The sequence below is a fragment of the Musa acuminata genome, chromosome BXJ2-4, assembly GCF_036884655.1.
Source record: "Musa acuminata AAA Group cultivar baxijiao chromosome BXJ2-4, Cavendish_Baxijiao_AAA, whole genome shotgun sequence".
NCBI classification, from domain to species: Eukaryota; Viridiplantae; Streptophyta; class Magnoliopsida; order Zingiberales; family Musaceae; genus Musa; species Musa acuminata.
Genome location: NC_088341.1, coordinates 41,451,593 through 41,475,800, shown reverse-complemented (window position 1 = coordinate 41,475,800; position 24,208 = coordinate 41,451,593). Strand labels below are relative to the sequence as shown.

Below are 24,208 nucleotides of genomic sequence, written 5' to 3'. Positions count from 1 at the left end.
GGTTGCGTTCTGAACGACTGATGCAGATTGGCACAAATGCCCCGGAGATCATCGGAGTGCTGCGAAGGAAGACGGTCATTCGCTATAAAGAAAGGTAGAAGATCATGTGGACAAGAAGGATGACAGGTTGGAGTCGGTTCAAATCTAAGATGTTTACAGGGGTGTGTGTTGGCCTTTTGGAGTCATCATTCTGCACATGATCGCTTCACTGCACATTTCCTATATTTACGGTAATCTACATCTGTAGACTGAGATGAAAGATATATATATATATATATATATATAGATGATGATTATTTTTGTCAATAAATCATAAATAAATATTCTAAACTCATTCTATTATATTAGGCGATGTGATCTCTCTGAGCTATAAAAAAATTATCCATTTTAGAATTATTTGTGTAAATCATAAGAAATAAAAGTATTATGTTAGGCAATGTGGGCTCTATGAGCTATAAGAAATTATCCATTTTAGGAGTGTTTGTATAATTTTAACATAAGTTTTTTCTGAAGCCTTAATTTTCTAATTCTTCTACAAATATGAGATTAAATATGATATTATCATTTTTTTGATATTTTAAATTTGTTTATGTAACAATTTTTGGGTCAGTTCTTATCTCACTCCATGGTAGTGAAGTAGAAGAAGAATTAGAAGATGATGCCCAAGTAGCATGAACACAAATGATGACTAGGCACCACAATAAGTGCTTGTTATGCCCAAGAACCATGCACATAACTTTACTACTATGACTGAGACACACTACTGCTTCATCTTTCCAAGGAACACAGCAGTCAATAATTGCAATGATATGATATTTCATTGCTTCCTTTTGTGGGTAGGGCCAATCAAGCAACAAACTTAGCTTCCTGTTTCATGCATTGAGTTAGCAGGATGATGCAAGAACAGATGGCCTCAAGCATGTGTGGTCCTTTAAGAGGCCCTTCAGTCACATGGATTCTTAGAGTGATGGGAGGGCAAATAATATTTCCAACAAGAAGAGAAGACCATGCTTTCAATAATGACCTCCCAACTGCCTCTTCCTTCCACTTCACATGGAATGAAAGAAGAAGGATTGATGAGCTCTCTTATCTGAAAGTAGATTCAAGGAGGCAAGACTGTCAAGCTTGCAGAGCTTCTTCTCTTCTTTTGATGAGGACTTCTTTGTGGCAAGTCAGATATATACTTACCTTGAAAACCACTCAGCCATCTGACAAAGAAGGGGCACCACATGGGATGTGTTCATCTTTTTGTGCAGAGAGGAAGGTTGAGCTTCAAGTTTGCCACCTCCTGAGCTGACTACACCTAAGAATTTCACAGTTGATTGGATCTGGCCTTGAATTTATCTGATATATTATTTGATCCAAGTTCTTTGCATCAATCTGTTTTTATTTTAGCTGTAAAATCAAATATATTCTGAAGGTTGAAGTGTTCATGATTCAACTGACAGAAAAGCTTCCTTGTCTGTGTATACATCAAATCAAATTTAGAACCATGAGCTGAAACTTTTTGTATTTAGATTTATATATGCAATTGGCTTATTCCTACTTATTTTTGTGAACTGGGATTGATTTTGACATGTACCTTCTCCAATTCTTTTATGGATTCAGGAGATATGAATCTTTTTCTTTTTTTCTCACTGGGGCACTTTGAATAATAAATTAGAATGCATGAAGACAATCCAGTTGGTGAATTCTGGTGTACCAAAAACCTACTTTTATCAAGAACAGTGAAACTTGTTACATCAGTTTGATCAATCCATGTGGACTGGGAATTTCATGTTCATGAATTGTTCCATGAACACACTGAAACCTAATTGTTCCACGAGACAAAGTTAGATGTCGATGTGACAGCAGCTGGTTGCAGCTAATGTCAAACATATGCATGTTAGAAGAGAAGGTGTGACATGCAACTAATTCTCAGCTACTCAATGCCCTCTCCAAGTGTTGTTAGGTAAGCTTCTTTCATTGGATGTCACAGCCAAAACATTTTTCTTGCTAATAATGATGTTTAGGTTTGATGATCCATCTAATCGATACTACTTTTCGAATAAAAATTTTAATGGATGACATAATTATCACATAAAACACTAAATGTAAAATTGGAAGAAAACAACTTCTATTATTTTGTAAAATTAAAGTTATGAGACTTGAAACAATATAAATAGAAGCGTGAAACGTAGATTGTTTTTGAACTAACACATAGGTGCTCTCGAAAAGTTATGATTATTCTTCGATCTCTTCCTTTTCTCTCTTTGATGTTGGAAACTCTATAAATAATAAACTCATCTTATTTGAGTACCTCAACTAATAAAAATGAGAGAGACTAAGAAGAGCAAAAAAAAAAAAAGAAGTGTTTTGTTGGATCACTTTAACTAATTAAAATGATAGAGATAGGGAGAAGAAAACAAACATAGAATAGTATCTCTTTCTATCCAAACATTTTGTAGGGAAAAAAAATCTCTTTTTTAGGTTTTTCTCGAGAAATATTCTTCATTTTTAGAATTTTTAACAGTGCCCTTTTTTTATACATAATACATAAAATACTTTTGATTTAATAGATTTTCCTTTTTTTGCCTTTCTTTTTCCATGGATCGATCTATGGGATGAATCGATGTAATTATAATATTTTAGTAATACTAAGAAAATACTGTAATGCAGTAAAAAAAAAATATAACATAATATCCTTATATAAATTTTATAAAAAAATATTTTTACTATATTATAGTTTTTTTCGGTATTGTTAAAACAAAGTAACATAGTATAAAAATAATGTAATCGATTGGATTCACTCTACTAATCAATCCTCTCTCTCTCTCTCTCTCTCTCTCTCTCTTCCTACCTATCTATTAATGCATCTACTGGTCTCAACCAAAACATTGTTCTTTTCCCTGGCTAGCTCAAGGACGAAGCTTCTTTCTGGCGTCTTCCTTTGTCACAGTGGGAGATTGGTCGGTGACGAAACTTTTGACCCTTCTCTTTGCACGATAGACCTGAATGTTCAGTACGATTCGGAGGGTTGCGTCGAGTAAATCTTCTGTTCATCCACATACGGAAGATCTACACCCAAATCTGATAACAATCAACGATTTGGACTTGTCTCCCACAGACATGTAAAGAATATGTGGATTGGCAGAGACCAACTTTTATCAGATCATGATCAGTGAAATAAGTGATTGCATTCGGCTTAATTGCAATGATCAGATTGGGTTGAGCACAAATATTACATTACTGAACAAAATCTTTAAAGCAGTAGAGTGCACAAACATTCCACCATTACTTTTCTTCTTTTTTTTTGTCGCTTGAAAGTTCAAAAATAAAAATAAACATAAACATAAGCATGATGAAAAGACAACATATCAAAATTCAGGGATAAGAACAGTATAAATCAGTCTTAAAGAATTGTAATAGTTTCAGTCTGGATCTGATGTTCACAAACATATATTTTATACTTATTAATGAAAAACTACAAGATATAAACCTTGAGGTTTTCTAACAATCGCTATATGGCTATTGCCGAAAGTACAATGATGTGCATGTTCAATTATCAGCTGCTCTCATGCATGGATGATGTGCTTTTCTGAATCTTTCGGGCAGCAAAGAACTAAAAAGAACTTCAAACAAGTAAAATTTATCACCTAATGGAAATAGGATTCCAAATACTTCGGCTCCTGGAGAACGCAAATGTTATAACCACACTTTCTTTTCATGGCTTTAGGTACATTCTCGATTTCATGCTGCTAGGAAGAATCAAGCTGCAAGATGTCGACACAGTTACAGAGTTGTGTCCATTGGATAAGATCCAAGCACACGAAGGAAGGTCGCGAATTCCTGCACAGGCACATATTACAAAATAAGTACCGCTTGTGTCTTGTATTACATGGTTTAAGTCCAGAGTATCATATGAACCACGATAACTAATACTATTAAGCAATCATGATGTGGCATTAAGCACCTTTTGCTTAGGCATGTCCAATCTAATTACCTTTTTATGAGTACATTGGGATATTAAATATCCAATATTTATGGATAAAAACACAAAATTTAAATTGGTCATGGAATACACTTACGCTAAAAAAGAATCTAGAGGATGTGAAAACTTTAACAATTCTTAGGATGAAGAGAGGATCAGATTGATAAGTCCAAGCGCATGACTCATGCAAGTAGTTGCAGTTATGAACCATCACAAAGGGCGAATACCACATAATGTGCAAGAACTTGTACAACTTGAAATTTCAAAAGTAACATTAACCAACATTTTAGCTCCATGGACACTAAGCAGAAAAAGGACTGTGAAGTAGCAGGTTACTTTTTTCTTAGGTCCTATCTATAAAAGTCACAAATATGCTTAAGCTACCACATGTCACTCGCTAAAAGCTAAAACAACAGTTAATTATTACTCATAAGAAGGATTCCAGATTTTGAACCAAGATGCCTTATCATCTAAGCTTACCAGAGCAAGGTTGAGTTTCAAAACAAAGAGCAAAGAAAAAAAAACTGTCGAAAGGTCAATGGAATAGAAAGAAGCAGTGAGGTCAATTCTCCTTGCAGCCATTTAGGATCATCATATACAGAAATGGAAAACAATGTTGAACAACTTAATAAGAATGACAGATTGACAGTTATAGCATTAGTAAAATTTTGCTTCATAGATATTGAGTATCAACCTAGGTTCCTTAATGTTAGGGCAGTTAAAAAAAGGAGTCAAAGGTACTCCAAAGATTTTGCAGCTGAGATTAACAGGTAGAAACTGTTTCTAGGTCAATATGAGCATCAAAAAGGCAGTTACTTTTTGATACTTGACAGTACAAAAAGTTTGTACCTTGCTGTACATTACATAAAGGTTTTTGTTGCTAATTATCATTTCTCTAAAAATCTTGTTGAACCCTTAACTGAGTTTTGCAGGAACCTTTTGCAGTTTGAAGGATGAATATCTCTGTATAAATTAATTGGCAATTAGTGGTACTATTCTCATGATTATATATATATGTGTGTGTGTGTGTGTGTGTGTGTGTGTGTGTGTGTGTGTGTGTGTATGTGTGTATTTGTATATATATGTATATATGTATGTACATATATACATGTATACATATACATATTTATATATATATATGTATGTATACATATGTATAAATATATACATATATATATATATGTATACATATATATAGATATATATATAGATATATATATGTATATATGTATACATATATATATCTATATATATGTATACATATATACATATATATATACATATATACATATACATATATATATTCCTGATATGAACATTCCTGACAAGTAGTCAAGATCCTGCAGCACGAATAGAAGTTAATAAGCAAGATACTGTTGAGTCTTTCTGAAAGTTTCAATATCAAAAGAACATTACATTTCAATATCTAATAAACATTACAATAAAGAGCAATAAACTAACCTGGAGGTTGGACAAAGCACTCTGTGCACGAGGCTCAGCCATGGATGCTTCAAAATCAATATAGAATAGATAATCGAAGTACCTGAAAACAAAAACCATCATTTAAGTAGCATATAGGAGTTAAACTCAAAAGAACCAAGCATAAATATCTCTGCAGTGCAAAATTATACTTTGATATTAAGAAATCAAGGTTGCTAATGTGCATCCCATGTTATAATGTGTCGCAATGTGTATGCTAGTTTGCATGGTTCCCATGGGCTATGCAAACCCAATGTTGTTTAGATAGGCCCTTGAGACAGTACTAGACCAAGTGTTGGCATAAGTCAGAAAAATTGGCACATGCAACCTTTGAAAAAATCACAATAAGAATACAAGCAGTATAAAAATGGGCAAGCACTTGGATGAAAAGAAATTAAAAAAACTGACATTCTTACTTGGCTGTACCATGGTTCAGGTCATCAACAACCCTAAGAGGGTTATTCCTTTGGGGCCTGCTCTCAATCTAAAGTTGATCAACAAATTATCAATTTGATGAAAAAAATAGTTGTTACTGTAAAGGCTGAAAGTTAGATTACTTTATTTAGATACCTTTGTCAAATTTATCTTCCTCAGAGCAAAAACCCCCAGTGCTTTGAATAATACTCCAGGACCTTCTTCAAGAGTGAACACTATGCTAGTCTGAAACAATTAGTGAAAAACTTCCCTTCACATTCTTTTATATGAAATTGCATTAAAACATGGCAGCATGTCAGTATAATACCTTAAAGGGCCTATCAGTCCTGGGAAGTATAGGTTCACGAGCAAGAACAAGACACCTTAAAACATTTTTTGGGACATCCTGTCATTACTACAGATGATCAGAATCTGAGTACCGAAAGCAGACAAAAAAGATTCAAATGCTGCAGTCCTACTATGGTAAAAGGTTTGAGAATCCTTGACTGTCAGAACTACATTCAACGAATAGTTGTCTGTCAATACAACATTTGTCAGAGAACATCATGCACTGATAGCTTCAGTAAACAAATTTGTATCAGTCAAGATTCCTTATGGCCTTATCATGGATAGAACCTCATCAGATGGACTAAATTAAGCTATATGGTATTCTACAGATAAGTCAGTTGCTACATCAGCTTATTTATGTATTTCAACGTATTAAAGTAACTTTTTCATGAAAAATTAGAATTGGTGCATGACCAATGTAAAGATGTTCCAGTGTTTCAACAATTTGATAGTGATTTGTATTATAAACATTCAACATTATTTTAGTCAATGCCAGTGTCCTGTGCCAAGACAGTTGTTTAAACATGTAAAGCTCCAGGACCGGAACCATGTTTTACCATTTTCTTTGTTCAATGTAAAACAGTCACCATGGTTTTTGGTAGAATATGAAACTCTATGACACTGATTGAAATGACAATAAGCCACCACGTTTTTTTATCAATATCAAACCTGCTTCACCAGAAATGGCCAAACATGTAAAGCTCCAAGACTGAAACCATGTCAAAAATACAAAAACAGTATGATGGTATATAATTAGTAACTGGAGCACTTATTTAACAGAAAAGAAATTAAATAGATAAAGTTGGGTGAGCAACACACTAAATATTTCTAATGTTAGTTATAAATAATATCATGGTGATTTACTTGGAGCATGTAGCTACGGTGACAACCAAACTTAAAATGAAAAAAAAAAAAGTTTAGTTCTATTCCAAATCCCACAAAGCCCATAGAACATGAGAAGCAGCAAATGATCATGATATACTTGAGATATTTTCAAATCTATGCTAACCACAACTGCATTTCAATTTAGACAAAAGGCGTCATGCAAGGAAAAGATCTACCACACTAATATTAATCAGATAAAAACTATTGCCTGCACATTTTCCTCAAGTATATGAAGCCCATAGATGTCTGCAGCTCGGGCACTTGCAATTGCTCCTGCATCCCTTAAACCTTTTAAAGCTATCAGCTGTAAAGAGGTTTAGAATGATCAAACTTTAGTTCTTGAGGCATAGAAATACAAATTCTATTAGCTACCTGAGCAGCACCAGCAGTATCATCGACACTTTCTCGAATAACACCCAATTTGCTCAATGCAATTCCACATTGGCCAAGTGCCTGCAGATGATGAAGTTATTGATAAAAACAAAAAATAATTAGTAGTGATAAGTAGATAGATACATAGCTATACATAAACCTGTGGGTGGCTTAATACGCGTTTCAACTCATCCTTCTTCACACCCGGTAAAGCTAAAAGACAGTGGTTGACAGACAACTGCACCTCACCCACAATGTGCAAATTATGGCATAGAAGCAAATCATAATTCCGATGAATGCTTCCATCCATTGAATTCTCAATTGGAAGAACTGCTTTATCGACTAACCAGAGTTCTACAGCCTGTAAATGAAAAAGAATGCTTAAAGATCACATGCTTTGATGTTCGACTGATTAGTCCACCTCAGATGATATCTTACTGAACCTTGAATGCAACCTCAAACTGTTCACATGGAACAGCTTCACACTGTGGGTATGCTTTCAGGGCAGCGGCCTCGCTGAATGCACCAGGTAAACCCTATTCAGAAGAACCAAGAAGAATAAACTTTGTTCATGATTACTACAGGTGATCACCTTTAACATAAAATCATAATATGGTTGTACAACCAAACAGCCTATACCTGATATGCTACACGTACTTTAGATCCTTTCTCAGTAACAGAGAGATCAGTCAATGACAATGGCTCTGCAAATTGAAAGCATTTCATTCACCAGCAGGAAAATACTGCCACAAGTGTAGACCATCTTAAAACTTAAAGTAAGATAAATCTTGTCTTGATTATACCACAAGTTGCAATAAAGACTAAAAAGATCAGACGATAATAACAATCAAAAGAGGGTTGTATAAAAAGGGTGACCGTTCGCACCACGATAAGGTTGCTCCAATCCACGTGTGAAGGATATGTGTCGTGTGAACAACCTTTGTATGTAGGATTAAGTCTACATATATTGACCCTCCCTAGACCTTAATATTGACTAAAGGCTCATGCATTGACACTCCCAAGCATCATGCAAAGTTAAGTCTGCAAGAACCAGCATGGCTAGGGTGCATAGTTGCTCTTTCCCCATCAGTAGCTCAAGCAAAAGCTAGGTTAAAAATTATTAATATGTTTTACTGCATATAATGTTTTGTCTCCATGCTTTATTTTATTCATTGTATGTCTAACTAGAACATCATGGAATGGGGAATGTGTGTGTGTACTTTATTTTAGCATGGTGCGGCTCCATTTTGTTCTGTTAGCACATTACTGTGTGGATAGGGAAACCAAAAGTTCATCAAGCTATGGCATGGAGCACGTCAGCTTTCTAGCTTGGCACATCTGCTGTACCCATGCTGACACATGTTATTTGGCATGCTAATCCTTGATTCGTGGTATTTCCATCAAAAAGAACAGAAAAAAAAAAATTATGTTGTCCTCTAGTCTTTATGTAGAGGTAAGACTGGGATGCTTAAGAGTTGAGACATCCTGATAACTGGGATGCTCCTTTTCTCTTCTCTCACTTTTTTAATGGAAGTTGAAGATTTTATCCAAAATTTCAAATCATTAGCAGCTCCACATCAAACACTAACTAGTACCTTCTCTATATCATTAATCATCTTATAGGTGTACTAATGCCCTAAATTTATTTATTGTTTGTTTAGAAAAAACAACTCTCATCTTTGATGCCAGTTTACTGAGTGATCATTAATGAATCTTTAACCTCTACAGAAACCACCTGCCAGTTGGCCTTGTTTCACATGGAGCAAGTCCTAAAACTCTACATTCTTTCTCCAGTGATTTGCTCCTAAACAGTTTTAAATTTCAAGGGTAATTAGGAAAATAAAAATGCAGAAGTTTGTACTGCTTTTCTATGAATATGCCAAGAATATAGACCATAAAGGATCATGGTAACTATAACTACAATAAATCATGTTAGAATCAAGGAAGTCAATGGTCCAGAACAAGAACCTTCCATGCTAGCACTTCCAGCAACAGTTGCAATCTGGGGCCATTATGGATCAACTTGAAAAGCACTCATCTACATGAAATGTAAATGAGGTTAAAAAGTTTGAGAATGGTCATCAATCACGACCCCTTCACCCAAGGTATATGAAACTCGGATATGACAGGCAAGAGAATAAGTTATACGTAACAAAAATGATACAGATACGACAAAAGGAAGTTCTGGCTTGACCACCATTTATGGAAACATGAGCTTCTATACATTTCAGATATAGGGGACATACATTGTGTGTATATATATGTGTGTGTGTGTCATTTTAATCTCCATTCAATACCACCGAAAGAGCTTTTTTCTGTGTCGTTATTATTTGAATGCACAGGTTGCCCAAATATTTAATCCAGGTTGTCTATCAAACCTTTAGTTTTTTCTTTAAGAGACCAAGAGATTACCACGCACGGTGCCATAGGCTTCCAGTTTATGTGCATAGTTGCTGGTAATGGTGTGTGAATTTCACTATCACTCACCACATGTGTTGAGTGTGCCAATAGTTAGTTAAAATAAGACCAAAAACATTATTGGTTGCTATCGTCCAATGCAGCCCCATGCCTAAGTCACCATGGAATTAGATCATGGATGGCCATATCACAAACTCTACCCAAATGTGAAACTGCCAAGAAGACTACAAATTATGAGACTCCTTTTTTCTATTTAGGTTAGGAAAGAATGAGAGACATTTATCTTTCTATTACTTCTTGATAGTCCTACTTATAAATCTAGCCGATTAAACCCTAAAAAGGAAACCTATATAGCATTTGCACTATCCTATTAACCAGTGTTTGTAACACCATTATCTACTTATAAATGTAGTTATTAATTTGCCCATCAAAGCTGAATCTGTCTCTCCAAGAGCTCTTGTACAAAAATAGAGATCATATGTTGAAAAACATTTAAAACAAAAATCAAAACCCATTAAGAACAATAAAATCAGTAGAAACTCTCTTCTTTGTCTAAAACCAAAAACAAAATCTCTTGCCAGAAGGTGTCTTCTTACTACATGAAAACCGTTTCCTAGACACATCCAAAGCAATAAAAACAAAACCAATGTCCTTACCAATAGTCACGCAAATTCACGAGAAAAATCAGAATTTTGTGCCATTATGTTAGAAAAAATGCAATATGACTAATCTGAAGAAACGGAGACAAGTGAGCGGTGGATCGTAAAATCAAAATTTTGTTACGGCACAAGAGATCCATCTAATTTTATCCAAACATCTGATCAGGAAAGTTCTATTTCACTTACTAATGTTCACAGCGATAAAGAAGCCATGACGAAAACAGTAATAATAAATGCTACATCAGGTTTCCAAGTATGTAAACACATTAAAACCATAACCAGACCAAATCGGCAAGATTTAACACCAAGAAAGAACTTATACTTGGAAGCAAACCCGAATCGCGACCCCATTTTCTCGATTCCTCGACCGCCTGGTCCGCCGACAACCGAGAAGGCGGCGCCGGCACCGGTGCCGCTGACGGAGACAAGTTGTCATCTTCCACGGGCTTCAGACAGACACCGACACAACGCAATATCCCGCCCCGCGCCCCCTCCCGTCTCCAATCCGGAGCCGCGAAGTTCGGCAGAGCCCTCCACCCCACATGATGGCGACCGCAACGGGCACCGCCATGCCCAGCGGTTGCCGCTGCCAGGGACTGGGAAGCCATCCTCTGTTCCCCAATTCAGAGCCCACGAAGGCCGAATCAGCGCATTTCGGATCAAGAAGTGGGGAAGACAGGGCTTTTTCCACGGCGGAGAAGAGAGTTAGGTGGGATCGTTGGCAGCGGGTAGGTATCAAGAGAAGGGAGCAGGGGAACCAAAAATGGCGTCCTTCGGTGGGACGGAAGACCAGCGACGATATGCGTCGCTCTACGTGTAATTTAGCGGTGAAGTCATTGCTGAGAGTCCATAAAGCCGAGCGGCGACTTTGATCTCTTTACATCAAATCCATTGGGGAAGGATAGGTCACTCCTTAGTAGCAGTCTTTTTGACTCTTTCGCTTTCAGTGTCGTACTCGTCTTAGGGACTTGATCAATGGATATAGATGTGCATGTACGTAGAATGGACGGTAGCAGGCAAATCCGGCAGGGCAGAGTCACCCGCGACGTGTTCCCAGGGTGACGTAGCAGGCCCGGCAAATTTTCCAGGGTGATCCATTTAGCGTCGCATTGGTGGGCTCTAATCGTGGGCCACGACAGCTTCAAATTGTGAGCCAAGTATTTACTCCTGCATCTATCCTTCTCAGTATAAGCTAAGCATATATTATTCCTTCAAATAAATATATATTATAATTGTAAATTAAAAGTTTAATTTACATTAATATGCTTCTTCAACTCAAACAAACTTCTCGTGAAGCACATAATTAATTATATATTTTTTGCTGTAATTAAATAAATATTTTTTTTCCTAATGCTTATTTCGAAGGCAGTGCTAATAATAACTGTTACCGTTAAGTTTAATCATTTATAACCCAATAATGATGATCCATTGTAACTTCAACAAAACAAACTGAGAGACCAAGCTAAACTAATTACTGTTGTAGTGGATTACTAAGACAATTTTAAGACAGACGGATATGATGATGATGATGATGATGATGAGAGAGAGAGAAGAGGGAGTGGGTGGTGATGGGGGGAAGCTAAGGGAGGAGGCGAAGGCAGGCGTGTTAAGCTAACAGCACCGAGGGGTGGCGGAGGCGGAGGCGGAGCACCACGTGTGAGGCCACCCGGGGGGTACGCGGACCGATCTCCATGCTTCACCTCTCCCCGCAATTATTCTCTTAATTACTTACTAATTATATATTTAATTAATCCATAACGACATGAAATATAAATATCCCACCCTCCCAATCTGCACATTCATCGACCCACTGCGCCACCGCGTCCGTCTCGGCCACTCACAGTTTCTTACGCCTCTCTGTATCGACTTCTCTTGGGAAGCGGCCCCACCTCCTGCCTGGACCCCACTCACATACTCGGCTCCGAAACCCACCGCCACCACTCGCTCCCTTCGAATCGCAACGCCACCATCTCCCTTCTTCCACCTCGAGCAATAAAAACATCTCCATCCCCCCTCGTTTCCCTGTCCTGGAGAAGAACCGAGGGAGAGATTTCGTTGTGTTCTTCTCTCCTTTTATCTACAAATTAGAAAAAGGAGAAGAAGCTGTGTTTATGCCTCTCGATTAGCTTTGTTTTGTCTTTTTCGTCGCTTAGTTTATTGTAATTATATTGCGTATATATAAACGACAAGTAGGAGGAGGGGGAGGTTGGTAGTGTATGTGAAAAGGAGAGGGAGAGGGGGAGGAGAAGCGAAGAGAAGGCGAAGCGTAGGAAGAAGAAGGCATGAAGGCCGAGGAAGGAGAAAGAGGAGGGAAGAAGGCGGAAAGGGGGCTGAAGAAGGGGCCGTGGACGCCGGCGGAGGACGCGATCCTGGTGGAGCATGTGAGGCGGCACGGGGAGGGGAACTGGAATGCGGTGCAGCGGCACAGCGGGCTGGCGCGCTGCGGCAAGAGCTGCCGCCTCCGTTGGGCCAACCACCTCCGCCCCAACCTCAAGAAGGGATCCTTCACACCCGACGAGGAGCTCCTCATCCTTCGCCTCCACGCCCAGCTCGGCAATAAATGGGCGCGCATGGCCGCTCAGGTACTTGTCTTCCACCACCACCACCACCACCACATCCTTCTCCTCTCCTTCCTGTTACGGTGGCTGTTCTTCTCGTGCAAAATTTGATCTCTTTCTCCTACTCGTTCTTTTTCTCTCATCCTGCCAGCTCCCGGGAAGGACGGACAATGAGATTAAGAACTACTGGAACACCCGCCTCAAGCGCCGGCAGCGCGCCGGCCTTCCCATCTACCCGCCGGAGCTGCAAGAGGCCGTCGGATTCGATCACCAGCTGAAGCAACAGGCTTCGACGTTGCTCCGGACGCCGCCGCCGCTGCCACCTCCGCCTTCCGCCGCGGAGTTCAGCGCCCGGCTCCCCTCCTTGCGGCCCGCCCCGTTGCTGGATCCCGCCATTTTTCGGCCTTCGTCGGGGATGACTCTGCCTCCCCTCCCGCAAAATCTGTTCTCCTGTCACCTCGGTTTTGGATTCCCGCTCTCGCCCGCCTCGCCGCCGCCGACGCCAACCTCTCTTTTTCAGCCGCAGCAGCAGCTTGGGCCGGGAAATTATGAAGTAAGCCGGCCGCAGCGGCTGCCGCCGGTGCCGTGGCCAACGATGGCGAAAATGGAGCTCCCTTCATGCCAATTGTTCCCGGAACCCGTCGGAGGCCGCGACGGTCTTACCAGCAGCGGCCTGCTCGAGGCTCTGCTGCAGGACGCCCATGTCCCCGAGGATATGAAGCTCGGGGAGCTCTTGGCACTGCCAACCGTCGGCGAGCAGGAAGCGGTGTGGGAGCACGTCTTCTTCGGCGGCGATAGCAGCGAAGCCATCAAGGAGACTTCTCAAGGCTGCTCCTTGGGATCCGCCACGAAGTTGGAAGGCTTGGATTGCGACATGGGTGAGTTCTATCGAACTAATCCTCTTGTTTCCGTTCCATGTGTTGGTAGTCTCTGCATTAGAACTACTAATATGAGATAACATGATTGAGACAGAAGCACTGCAACAGAATAGAACTCAGAATCTGTCCACTTAGTTTGATCAAATTTATCTTCCTCCATTAGCAGTAGAATTATATGAGCTAAGTATGAAATTTAGGACTTCTTAGAGTAATTCTTAACACTCTTAAATCTTTATATCCGTGAGAAGCAGAGATGTATTGTTGTTGTGATTCTTTTCCTCTCCTTTTTCTTATATGAAAACTTGTCTGCAATTTAATCTTTTATTCTTTCGAATTCTGTCGTTTTGGATGCATCTGTGTAGTTTGTTAAAGGGTATGAATAAATGCCAAAATAAAAGAAAAAAAGCGACCCGGCACGCACGAGGTTCTTGCCAATGTAGGATCACAGACAAATCTCTAAAGACCATTTCCACTCCAACCCTCATCATATGTAGTGTAAAATTTGATCCTCTTCATGGGGGCTCCTCAAGCTTTTCTCTGTCAAATCTCTTTTAGAAAGATTCTCTTTTGGGCAGACACGGATGGCATTGTAGTGGGCTGACTGTTTTTTGTTCTCTTCATCAAGCTTTTCCTTCTCAATTTTCTCTCTCCGCATCCCTTGTTTCTAATTCTTCAGTTCTTTCTATGTATCTGACTGAAGCTTTCCTTATGCTTTTGTGTTGATTTCACTAAGTCATGAACATCCATTTTGACCACTGCTATTAGAATCTCAAAAGGAATTCAAATTTTACATGGCTAGACTACATTCTCCTCTATATAAATGAGATGTCTGTTCTCATGAGTCTTTCCTTTTTCTTCTATAATTTCTATTCTTCATCTGAAAAAGCTTTGATTGTAAAGTTCTGATTGCATTTTGTGTTCTAACTCATACTATTTGTGCTGCATTACCAATGGCTAGCCCTTCTAGCAGGATCCAAGAATAAGAGTGAACCACGGTGCGATGCCAACACCGAGCAAGACGATATATCTGCACTCCTTGACATCCCGGCACCGCCAGTATCGATGATCCCTGAATGGTGCAATACCGACAGCACAGAGTCACCGGCCATGGTGGGCAACGAAACAGGGCTCGACATACATCAGTTGGCTTCTCCCGTCTCCATCGCATCCTCAGACCACGACTGGAATATCAGTTCATGGCCATGGAACAACATGCCAGGAATCTGTTGAAGACCTACATATTGATGACCATCAGCTTCTAAAGGTCACTCACTTTAGTCTGCTGTATGAGTCCATAGAGAACTTATCTTGAAGGCTTGTAATTAAATGCATTAGACTGCATGCTATGTATGAACGTCGACCCAGTTGTCATGTTGGAGGGTAAGTAGTATCTCTATGTTCTTTTTCTTTTTCTTCTCCCATTGTGCACTATAACCAGTAGGAACTCCCACCCACTGAATAAGTAATGCATGGGTGATTTGTTCTTAAATCCAATGCACTGTAATTACCATCTTGTGTTGACATCTCTCTTGTTACCTATCACAGTTTTGGCAACCATTTATCATAAGTAGCAAGCATCTTCATTCATGAGTATGACTGAGGAATAGTTCCAATTCTGTGACATCACAGGCTGGGCTTGTTTTAGTTGTGGCTGCAAAGAGGAACCTTGTCAGAATAGTAGGAAGGAATTACTCTACTCACACTAATGGATGGTAAGAGTTTAGTTGATCTGAGTACAGGTGCTGTGGCCCAGATTAATAATAAGCACACAAAATGGTGAGCTGAACATTGAGGGAACACAAGTATTTGGGTGGAATGTTCTATATAAGATCAAAGCTTCTGAGTTACAAAGCAAGACAAACCAGCAGCTTAACCTAATCATGGTTCTTCCTATTGTGTGTTCCTAAGTCCCCATCCTGGATGATTGTTGTTGACGGCAATGCATGTCTTTAATCTGGAAATCTTTTGCCACCAGCTTCCACTCGGGTTAGGTCACAATTCCAATTATTTTGCCACCTCTTTAACGGAGACCTTTTTTTCCTAGTCAATGAATGACACCTCTTGTACGTCGACAGATATGTCATCTCTCATTGATCATGATCAATGTATGAGTTCATATTTGGTTCATCAGATGTGGATCCCTCAATAGATTTGTGGTGATAAGATTGAGATGCTCATTTGCATAAGATTAATAGTGGGTGACCATAAAGGGTTCTTGTTGGCGAAGCCGAGTTTTAGTTTGCACGAACATAACACTTCTTCATGCAAAATAAGTGCACTGCACCAATTCTCATTGTTTCATTTAAGTTTTTATTTATTAAGATAATATCATCAGCAAATAACATATATCAGGAAAGTCCATCATATAAATAACTAATAAGATTATCCATTATCAATATGAAAAGATAGAAACTTAATACGGATACTTGATGTAACCTCATGCTAATAGAAAATTCATTAAACACATTCTCTATACACTAATAGTTATGTCATCGTACATATCTTTAATAATATCAATATAATTAGTCAATATATCTTTCTTTTTAAAACCCACTATAATAAATCTCTAGGAATGCTAGAGATTTATTATAGTCAATAATAATCATATGCAAATCCCTTTTTTTTCCCTATACATTTTTATTAATTATCTTAATACATAAATAACTTCTATGGTTAATTTTTAGGTATAAAACCAAATTAAATTTTAGAAATATTTATTTGAAGTCTTATATGACTCTTTCTGGAAGTTTAATAGTATGACTTATGATTTTAATTTCTTTATAATTTGAATGATATTGTATGTTACCCTTATTTTTATAAATTAGTACTAAAAAACTCTTTCTCTATTCATCTATACTTTTGAATCTAATAATTTTATTAAATAATTTAGTTAACCAAGTAACTCTCTAATCCCATAAATATTTTCAAACCTTGATAAGAGATCCATCAAGCCCCACACTCTTATTTATTTTTATATTATTTAATATATCTTTTACTTTATTAGCTCTAATTTTATGAATATTATTAAATATATCACTATTATTTATTATTAAATCTAAGTCATGTGTGGAATATTTATTAAATTATTTATAAAAATAAATTTTTTATCTTTGCTTAGTCTCGTTATCAGTAATAAGTATTTTTAGATCTTTGTCCTTAATACATCTAATATTATTTAAATCCTTACACTTCATTTCTTTGGTTTTAGGGATTATATATATATATATCTTTTTCACTATCTTTACTATATAATTTTATTATAAAAATTATTATAAGTTTTATAACTTACTATACTAATTATTTTTTAGCAATTTTTTTAAAATTTTATATATTTTATAATTTTATCAATATTTAAAACATGATATTTTAGTAAAAAATATTTTTTGAACTCCCTAGCACCACCGACCCCTATTAAGGTTGCACCTTTATCTTTAATTTCATCAAGAATCTTCTTTTTTTTAAGCTCTTAATCTTATTGACTATCATAGTTTAGATAATATTAATATTATCCTCATCCAAGTTTCAAGTTACCTCAATTTTCATCTTCTTTTTAAAAGTATTTACATTATCATCTATAGAATTTCACAATAAATTTTTGTACTATTTTTTTCTTCTTCCATTTTCTATAGTAAATATCTAATATCATCAATCTATATTGATATGCCAAACTTTCATCATGTATAATTTTATAATTCTTACAAATAATTTTATCTATTTTCTGATGAGAAAAAAAAATCTTTTACTATAGTTGTGATCACTTTTATAAGTAATCAAATATTTAACTCTTATAATTATAAGTTCATACAAAGTTATAAAATTTAAAATCATATCATTATCTTTATTTTCTCTCCCCATAAAAATAGAGTAAGTATGCTACTGCGAGGAAGTCTTTATCATTTGCTACTCATGCATGCTTCTCCGATCTGAGGCAAAGGAGTGTACAGGGAGCTATTAATTAGAAAACCAATCTACTAACTAATACCAATTCATCATGTAAATAGACGTAAAAGAGGCCAAGTACGAACCTTAGAGTTTACATCTAGTTATGTGTATGGGGCTACAAATGCCTAAATCTCCTAATCCATATGGGATGCGAAAACGATTCTAGAATAGTGATGGAAAAATGCAGGAATAATTGAAAAACAAATTTCAGTGTGCCAATACTCAAGGAAAAAATCCTCTTATTATTATTATTATCACTACTACTAAGAGTACTATAACACCATTATCACCATCATTCCCACAATTATTATTATTACTATTATCATCACAAGTTCATCTCCAGAGTTCTTGCAGCCAAATATAACAAGTATAACACACACAATTGCAGCAATGCAACACCAATTAACAAGTAACCAAATGCAACTTGTTTGTGCAAATAATTGAATTTGATGATGCAATCCAACCTCGTTTATAGTAACAGTAAGCACAGCCAACAAAGCATGTCTAAATTAAAACTGCGAAACTATCAAAAACAAAAGACATTTGAATCAAACGAGGGTGGTACCATTTGACTTCCATCGGTGTACCGTGAAGAAATATGCCTTTGGTTGTCACTTGCAGCAACCTAAGCAGGAAATGATAGAGCTGGGAAGCTTTTGGAATTCTGAAACAGGGTCATGATCATTTTAAATCTGCCAAAAGCATGACACGTTTCCCTTGGTTTACGGTGAAATAAACTCAGGCTCTCAGAACAGCTTTGTGAACCATGGTTTCCTTGTGTATCTGGTGGCAGCTCTTCTCGACAAGGTCGAGAAGCTTCTCTAGATTCATTGCCCACGAGTTGAGCATGTCATTGCTACCCTTGGCTGTCTGAAAACTGACAATTCCAATAGGCCTGTCGATCTTTGCTACCAGGGCTTTTGAGACTATCATATCTGAAAGATGCTTTTCTGCCTCCTGAAAGAGAGAGAGGGAGCCAGTTTGCTTCAGAACTCTCACCAATTCTACCAAGAAATAGTCATGCAAACTATACCACTAGCAAATTTAGTGCAAGATAAACCGTTTACTAAAACACGATGGGCAGCATTAAGGGCAATAATTGACTGACTTAATCCTTCCCCTTGTCATCAAAGGGCACGCCAAAACTTGTGTCCAACAACTTAGATTATACACAAAACAGTGGCACCAAATTGCTTTTCCAAGTGTCCCTTTTTACACTAGAAATAATAAAGTTATAAACAAAGGCAAAAAAAGAATTATTGGTAAGGGAGATGAAAATTTAACTAGTTGAGCAGTGGACAAAAGAACTTATAGTGCTTACGCACTTTATTTTCTTTTTTTCTACCTTCCTAATACAAGAAGGGTATGTGAAAATTTTAGAATAACATGAGGAATCATAGTTTAAGGCACAAAGGTGCAAATTTCATCAAACAAAAGCCTGAAATAGGCAAGATTCACCATAGGCAAAGGGTAAATTTATAATTTAACGCATTGTATCCTTTCGGCTCTAAATACGTATGTGTATATATATCAACAAAGCTGGAAACCATGCCTTTGGCAGAGAAAAAAATTCTACAACAAACAAAAGCAAAATTTATTACATCTAGATGAATATTAAGAGGAAGTTGCAGCCCAACAATACAAGGAATAGTATCTAGAAAAAGTCATGACAACAATTAGAGTGAGTCAGTCATTGTTTCTACGAAGATGAAAAGTTGAATTTTGTCAACATAGACAGACGTGCTACATTTATGTGTTTGACATAAAAGGCATCAGATTGAAAATTCTGTAACTCTCATCCCCAATAAGATTTGCAGGTTAGAAACCAATCTTTTAGTAAATCTGTTTGTATAAAGAATAAGTAGAATATTCTGAATCACATAGAAGTGACTATCTTGCTTATTGTTCATTGATGGGAACCATTCACTGTGACATGATTAAGCTAATGCCACAATGGGACAGTGTGGAAAGGGTGAGGAAATTTGAGTATGGAGTCCCAAGTTAAGGTGCAAAAGTAAAAAAGGAAAAAAAAAAAAAAGGCAGAATAACCTCTATGCTAATCATGCTTATGCAATGATATCACCAATGATAAACTTAAAGGAACAAGAAAAGAAACCTGGGGAATACATTCCTACAAATAATAACATTCAAGAAAGAGAATAGAAACAAAACCTGTAAACTGAGGCATAGAAGATCGGCAAGCCTCTTTAAGGTTATCCTTGAATAATACTTTGATACTACCAATATATTCTGTAAATATGACAAAAGTAACAAATGTTAGTAACAGAAACTATATTGGAAACAAAACATATGGAAATGAATAGTAAGCACAATGTACATGTTCAATGATTCTAAGTTTCAGATCTTCCTCAGCCTCGGTACCCAAAGACCCTCCAAGAAGATTTTTCTCATTTTCAAACTCGACCTTATACATCTCCCAAAGACTTGCCCAATGAATCACCTCCATGGTTACAAGCTGCTTCAACAATAAACTAGGATGCGAGTCAACAACAAAAAATAGCATATGAGACCATAGTAATCAGATAATCCAATAAAAAAAGCTAATAATACATATAGTGGACAAGCATTCAAAACATAATTCATACTGAAAACTAGGAAGCTCAGAAAGATTTTTATCTTCTAAAGTAGAGTTAAGAAGACTTGATTGCATAGGGTCGTGTGGAGACAACACCAAGTACCAGCAAATTTTTCTTAGCACCTGTAAACAGAATACTTCTCAGAATAGCTCCAGTGCAATTCCCATGGGAAAAGAAATGAGTAAGCAAACATTTACAGGAATCCACTGTGCTGAGTCCTCTTTTACAGAAGGAATGCCGTATATTGCCTTGTAACTACGACATATTTCCAGGTAATCATTGTTATGAGAATGATAGCTGCACCAGGCAAAATAAAAAAGCTAGTTACTAGCCATTCATTCCTCAAACCAACAAAGAGAGATACTGCAACTAGAACTAAACAGAAATACTCCTGAAAAGTACACCTCATTTCTAATAAAACTTAAGCAATATGCATGCTCAGAACACAATAACCAAATCAGATTGGAGTAAGATGCAAGATTGAAGTTGCTTCCCAAGGGAACACTTTACAGCAGAACTAATCCCCCCACCCCCTTCTCTTTTCCTTCTGTCCCTCTTCAAAGAAGACATTGCAAGAGAAAAGAGGGATTTCCACTTTTGTTGGATGCCAAAGATGCCCTACCCCAACTACATAGGCCAAGGGAGTGGGAGCTTTAATGGATTCTACACAAGCAAGACTTGATACATACAACTAATCATTTCTTCACCACTTCATGACTTAATAAGAACTATGATCCCACTTAGTGCCTCGTTTTGGCAGGTGCTACATGTAAATTATTGTACTTTGTGATGGAATGAGAGAGAATAAACTCTAATGATACTAACACTTTATTCAAACAATCAACATTTCCAAGATAATGCAAGAGCCAGAGGAACACAACCCATGTCATGGGCCTCGGAGAACAAGAAATGACCCTCCTCTTTTTATCCCTTGTGTTTATTACCAAAGGAATTTAGTTGAGCTGTAATAAAATGTAAATTAAGTCACACGCAAAGAACTGGTGATAGTAAAGCCAGTAAATAGAACAAGATAATGACAAAAGGGTGAATATTACAGATGACGGGAAGAACCTTGATAGCCGAAGGCAACATATATTTTCACTGAGTGAACTATTACAGATACATTGCATTAATAAGGGCAACAACTAAGTTGACTAAATTAAAAACTCTGATACACCAGTCTGTACCACTTGGACAAAAGAAACTCTAAATGACCCTCAATTAAGTCCCAGACCTCGAATGATTATTGTCCATTGCAGTTATAATTAGTCGATCCAAAACTACAGAAAGAAAATGTGGGCATTAAAAATAATCAAAATAGATTATTCACATAGACTGATTAGGTATACCCACTGCACTTAGATCACAAGACTGACATATTGAATAAAAATATTCCACTGGGTCCAGAAAAGGCAGTTGAGTGATGAAAGGCTCCTGCTTAACTATACGTGAGGAGAGACAATGTCCATGATTTGAAACCATGACACCAAAGACAATAGGGAAACATTGCTGTTGGGCAAAGGTGTGCCATCTTACAAGTGCTCAAGGTTATAGACATGAAGGAAAATTGAATTTGCAAAGTATGCATTTTTATTGCAGTCACATTATTGCTTTGAAGCACAACTTGGTTTTACTCTTAAAAACTGCAATCTTCAGATGAAGATAAATTGTTTATACCAGATGGCTTTGGTATAACAACGAATTTAGCAAGTAAACGAATATACCGAATCATTAGTTCATAATAAATGCGCTTCAACTCCAAGAGTGAAGGTATATCTGCAGGAGCCTCTTCAACAACATTATCACCTTCCTTTGGCTTCTTTTTACCTTTTGAAGCATCTGCATCGAATACCCGAGGACTAATTTTTCTTGACAAAATTTGTGCCCGTACATAATCCTGACGGTCTAAGCACAAGCGCACCTGGATTTGTTTGTTTTGAGTGCATGTCAGCATTGATACATAATATTTATGTCAATAATTGGTAACGAGTAACTGGAGGAAAGGTTATCGCAGCCTCATACTTGATCAAGAATGAAAGCGATTTTTTCAGTCTTTGCCATGGCTCCAAAAGTCTCCACCTGTAAATTATGCAACAAAGAATGACATTAACAAAAGGGTAAAACAAAACAGATAAATTGAAAAACAGCAGTTTTAAGACTCATAACTACTCAGAAGCAACATATTCCTAGTATAACCTAAGGCTTCATATCATTCTTGCAACCTAGGGATACAAAATCTAAGTCACAACTTACAGCAATTTCTTGCATCAAATCAGCAGCCTCAGATATAAGGCCTTGTTCTTCTTTAATCTCTGCAAGTTTTTTAATTAAACGTGCCCGCTCTATCTCGACATAAATCTGCAAAAGGTTCCATTAGATAGTTTTTAATATAAGTAAAGAACGGTCGCCTCTAGCTCCAACATGATGTGTCATTCACCTTCCCAGCAGAAACATTGTTCAGGGTCTTGATTAACTCAATGCGAGTTTCAATATCAGGTGTATCATCAATGTACTGCATTGCTTTTTGCACCACAGCAGTCACAGCCTGCACAAGAGAATGGTAAGAGAAGATATGAAAAACCAACAAAAGGTAGTGAAAGTTATGAATAAGTATACCAAATAAGTTGAAATCTAAATCATTAAAATCAAGGATCCAACATTCCTCTATGACAAATGCCTTTGTGTTTACATGGCATGCAGCTATTGAACAAGAAGATTAGCCAGAGCAAACATAAAAGGAACGAAAAAAAGAAAGAAGAAATTTACCTGCTTAAGCTGTCCTCTTCTCTTCGAGAGAAGAACAATCTGATCATTCAGAGTCTTCCATGCACGTGCTTTGTAGCAAAGCTCCACAATGTCAATAACAGCTTTCTTTGTTCCAGCCACATCACCAGCAAGCCTCATTTGCTTCTCCACATTCAATAGAGAATCTACAGAAGCATCTAGATTCTCTTCCTGCATCAAACAAATTTTACATCAGAAATCATGATGAGGGAGGCTGAGAACAAGCCATACTAATGACTTTGCATCAATCGCATAGACTAGGGGAAAAGTCACAGTTCTGTTGGATAAGAGTATTTCGATCGACATCTATGAATAATTTCACTGTCGGGCTAAATTCTTCGACATATTATAAGCATTAAAATAAACAATATCAGTTCTGAAAGCAAGATATTACTGGATTTCTTCTCATGCAAGAAACTACTAATCCAAATTTCCTTCTTTTCTTAAAAGAAACATAGCTAAGCCCTCCTCCAGACAAGTTCAAATTAAACACCAGTCATTGGATCATGAGGAACAAGAAACACAATTTCCACCGTACAAGATCCAAAGAGACCACCATAAGAGGGTAAAACCATTCCTAACTTCACCGATAAAAAGATACGAACACTATCCCGAGATCAGCCAAACGATTAAGAAGAAGAAGTCGAACAGAAACACGAAGAGCAATTGAGTCATAAAAAATCAAGATCGACGGCTCTGAGAAACAAAAGCAAAGAAGAGAAAAATAAATGGAGCTCAGATCTTTAGCCAAAACATGGATCGACGGGAACGACGGATGGAAATGGAATCGGGATCTCGAGATCAAAGAGAAGCACACCATCTTGGAAGCGACTCGGAGCCCCAGCGGACAGTGCAAGGGAAAGGCGTGACCATTCGCTAAAAGAGTTGCGGGTGGTTTCGGTCG

At 37.3% G+C, this 24,208-nt stretch overlaps 3 protein-coding genes across 5 annotated transcripts; 1 reads left to right on the top strand and 2 right to left on the bottom strand.

Annotated features, from left to right (window-relative positions):
- Positions 1-3,362: 3,362 nt before the first annotated feature.
- On the bottom strand, positions 3,363-11,469 carry LOC135610939 (arogenate dehydratase/prephenate dehydratase 2, chloroplastic-like). The gene is made up of 11 exons (XM_065106046.1): positions 10,868-11,469; positions 8,108-8,172; positions 7,912-8,004; positions 7,629-7,829; positions 7,469-7,549; positions 7,305-7,400; positions 6,192-6,269; positions 6,020-6,109; positions 5,866-5,933; positions 5,432-5,513; positions 3,363-3,828 (listed from the first exon to the last, which is right to left on the bottom strand). Exons 1-11 carry the CDS (start codon positions 11,151-11,153, stop codon positions 3,772-3,774), a joined length of 1,197 nt encoding a protein of 398 aa, XP_064962118.1. The 5' UTR covers positions 11,154-11,469; the 3' UTR covers positions 3,363-3,771.
- Positions 11,470-12,417: 948 nt separating this feature from the next.
- LOC135609213 (transcription factor MYB97-like) lies at positions 12,418-15,475 on the top strand. Of its 2 annotated transcripts, none has more exons than XM_065102317.1 (3): positions 12,418-13,127; positions 13,255-13,981; positions 14,952-15,475. In XM_065102317.1, the coding sequence occupies exons 1-3, from the start codon at positions 12,828-12,830 to the stop codon at positions 15,209-15,211; spliced, it is 1,287 nt and encodes a 428-aa protein (XP_064958389.1). In that variant the 5' UTR covers positions 12,418-12,827; the 3' UTR covers positions 15,212-15,475. The 2 variants fall into 2 exon arrangements, with proteins under 2 accessions (XP_064958389.1, XP_064958388.1); XM_065102316.1 differs by having other exon boundaries at positions 12,422-13,127; positions 14,940-15,475.
- Positions 15,476-18,333: 2,858 nt separating this feature from the next.
- On the bottom strand, positions 18,334-24,164 carry LOC103982890 (26S proteasome non-ATPase regulatory subunit 12 homolog A). Of its 2 annotated transcripts, XM_009399955.3 has the most exons (11): positions 24,122-24,164; positions 23,287-23,475; positions 22,958-23,065; positions 22,774-22,878; positions 22,543-22,599; positions 22,245-22,441; positions 20,718-20,817; positions 20,530-20,642; positions 20,262-20,415; positions 20,096-20,173; positions 18,334-18,880 (listed from the first exon to the last, which is right to left on the bottom strand). In XM_009399955.3, exons 1-11 carry the CDS (start codon positions 24,122-24,124, stop codon positions 18,662-18,664), a joined length of 1,323 nt encoding a protein of 440 aa, XP_009398230.2. In that variant the 5' UTR covers positions 24,125-24,164; the 3' UTR covers positions 18,334-18,661. The 2 variants fall into 2 exon arrangements, with proteins under 2 accessions (XP_009398230.2, XP_009398229.2); XM_009399954.3 differs by lacking the exon at positions 24,122-24,164 and having other exon boundaries at positions 23,287-23,481.
- Between the last annotated feature and the right edge of the window lie 44 nt (positions 24,165-24,208).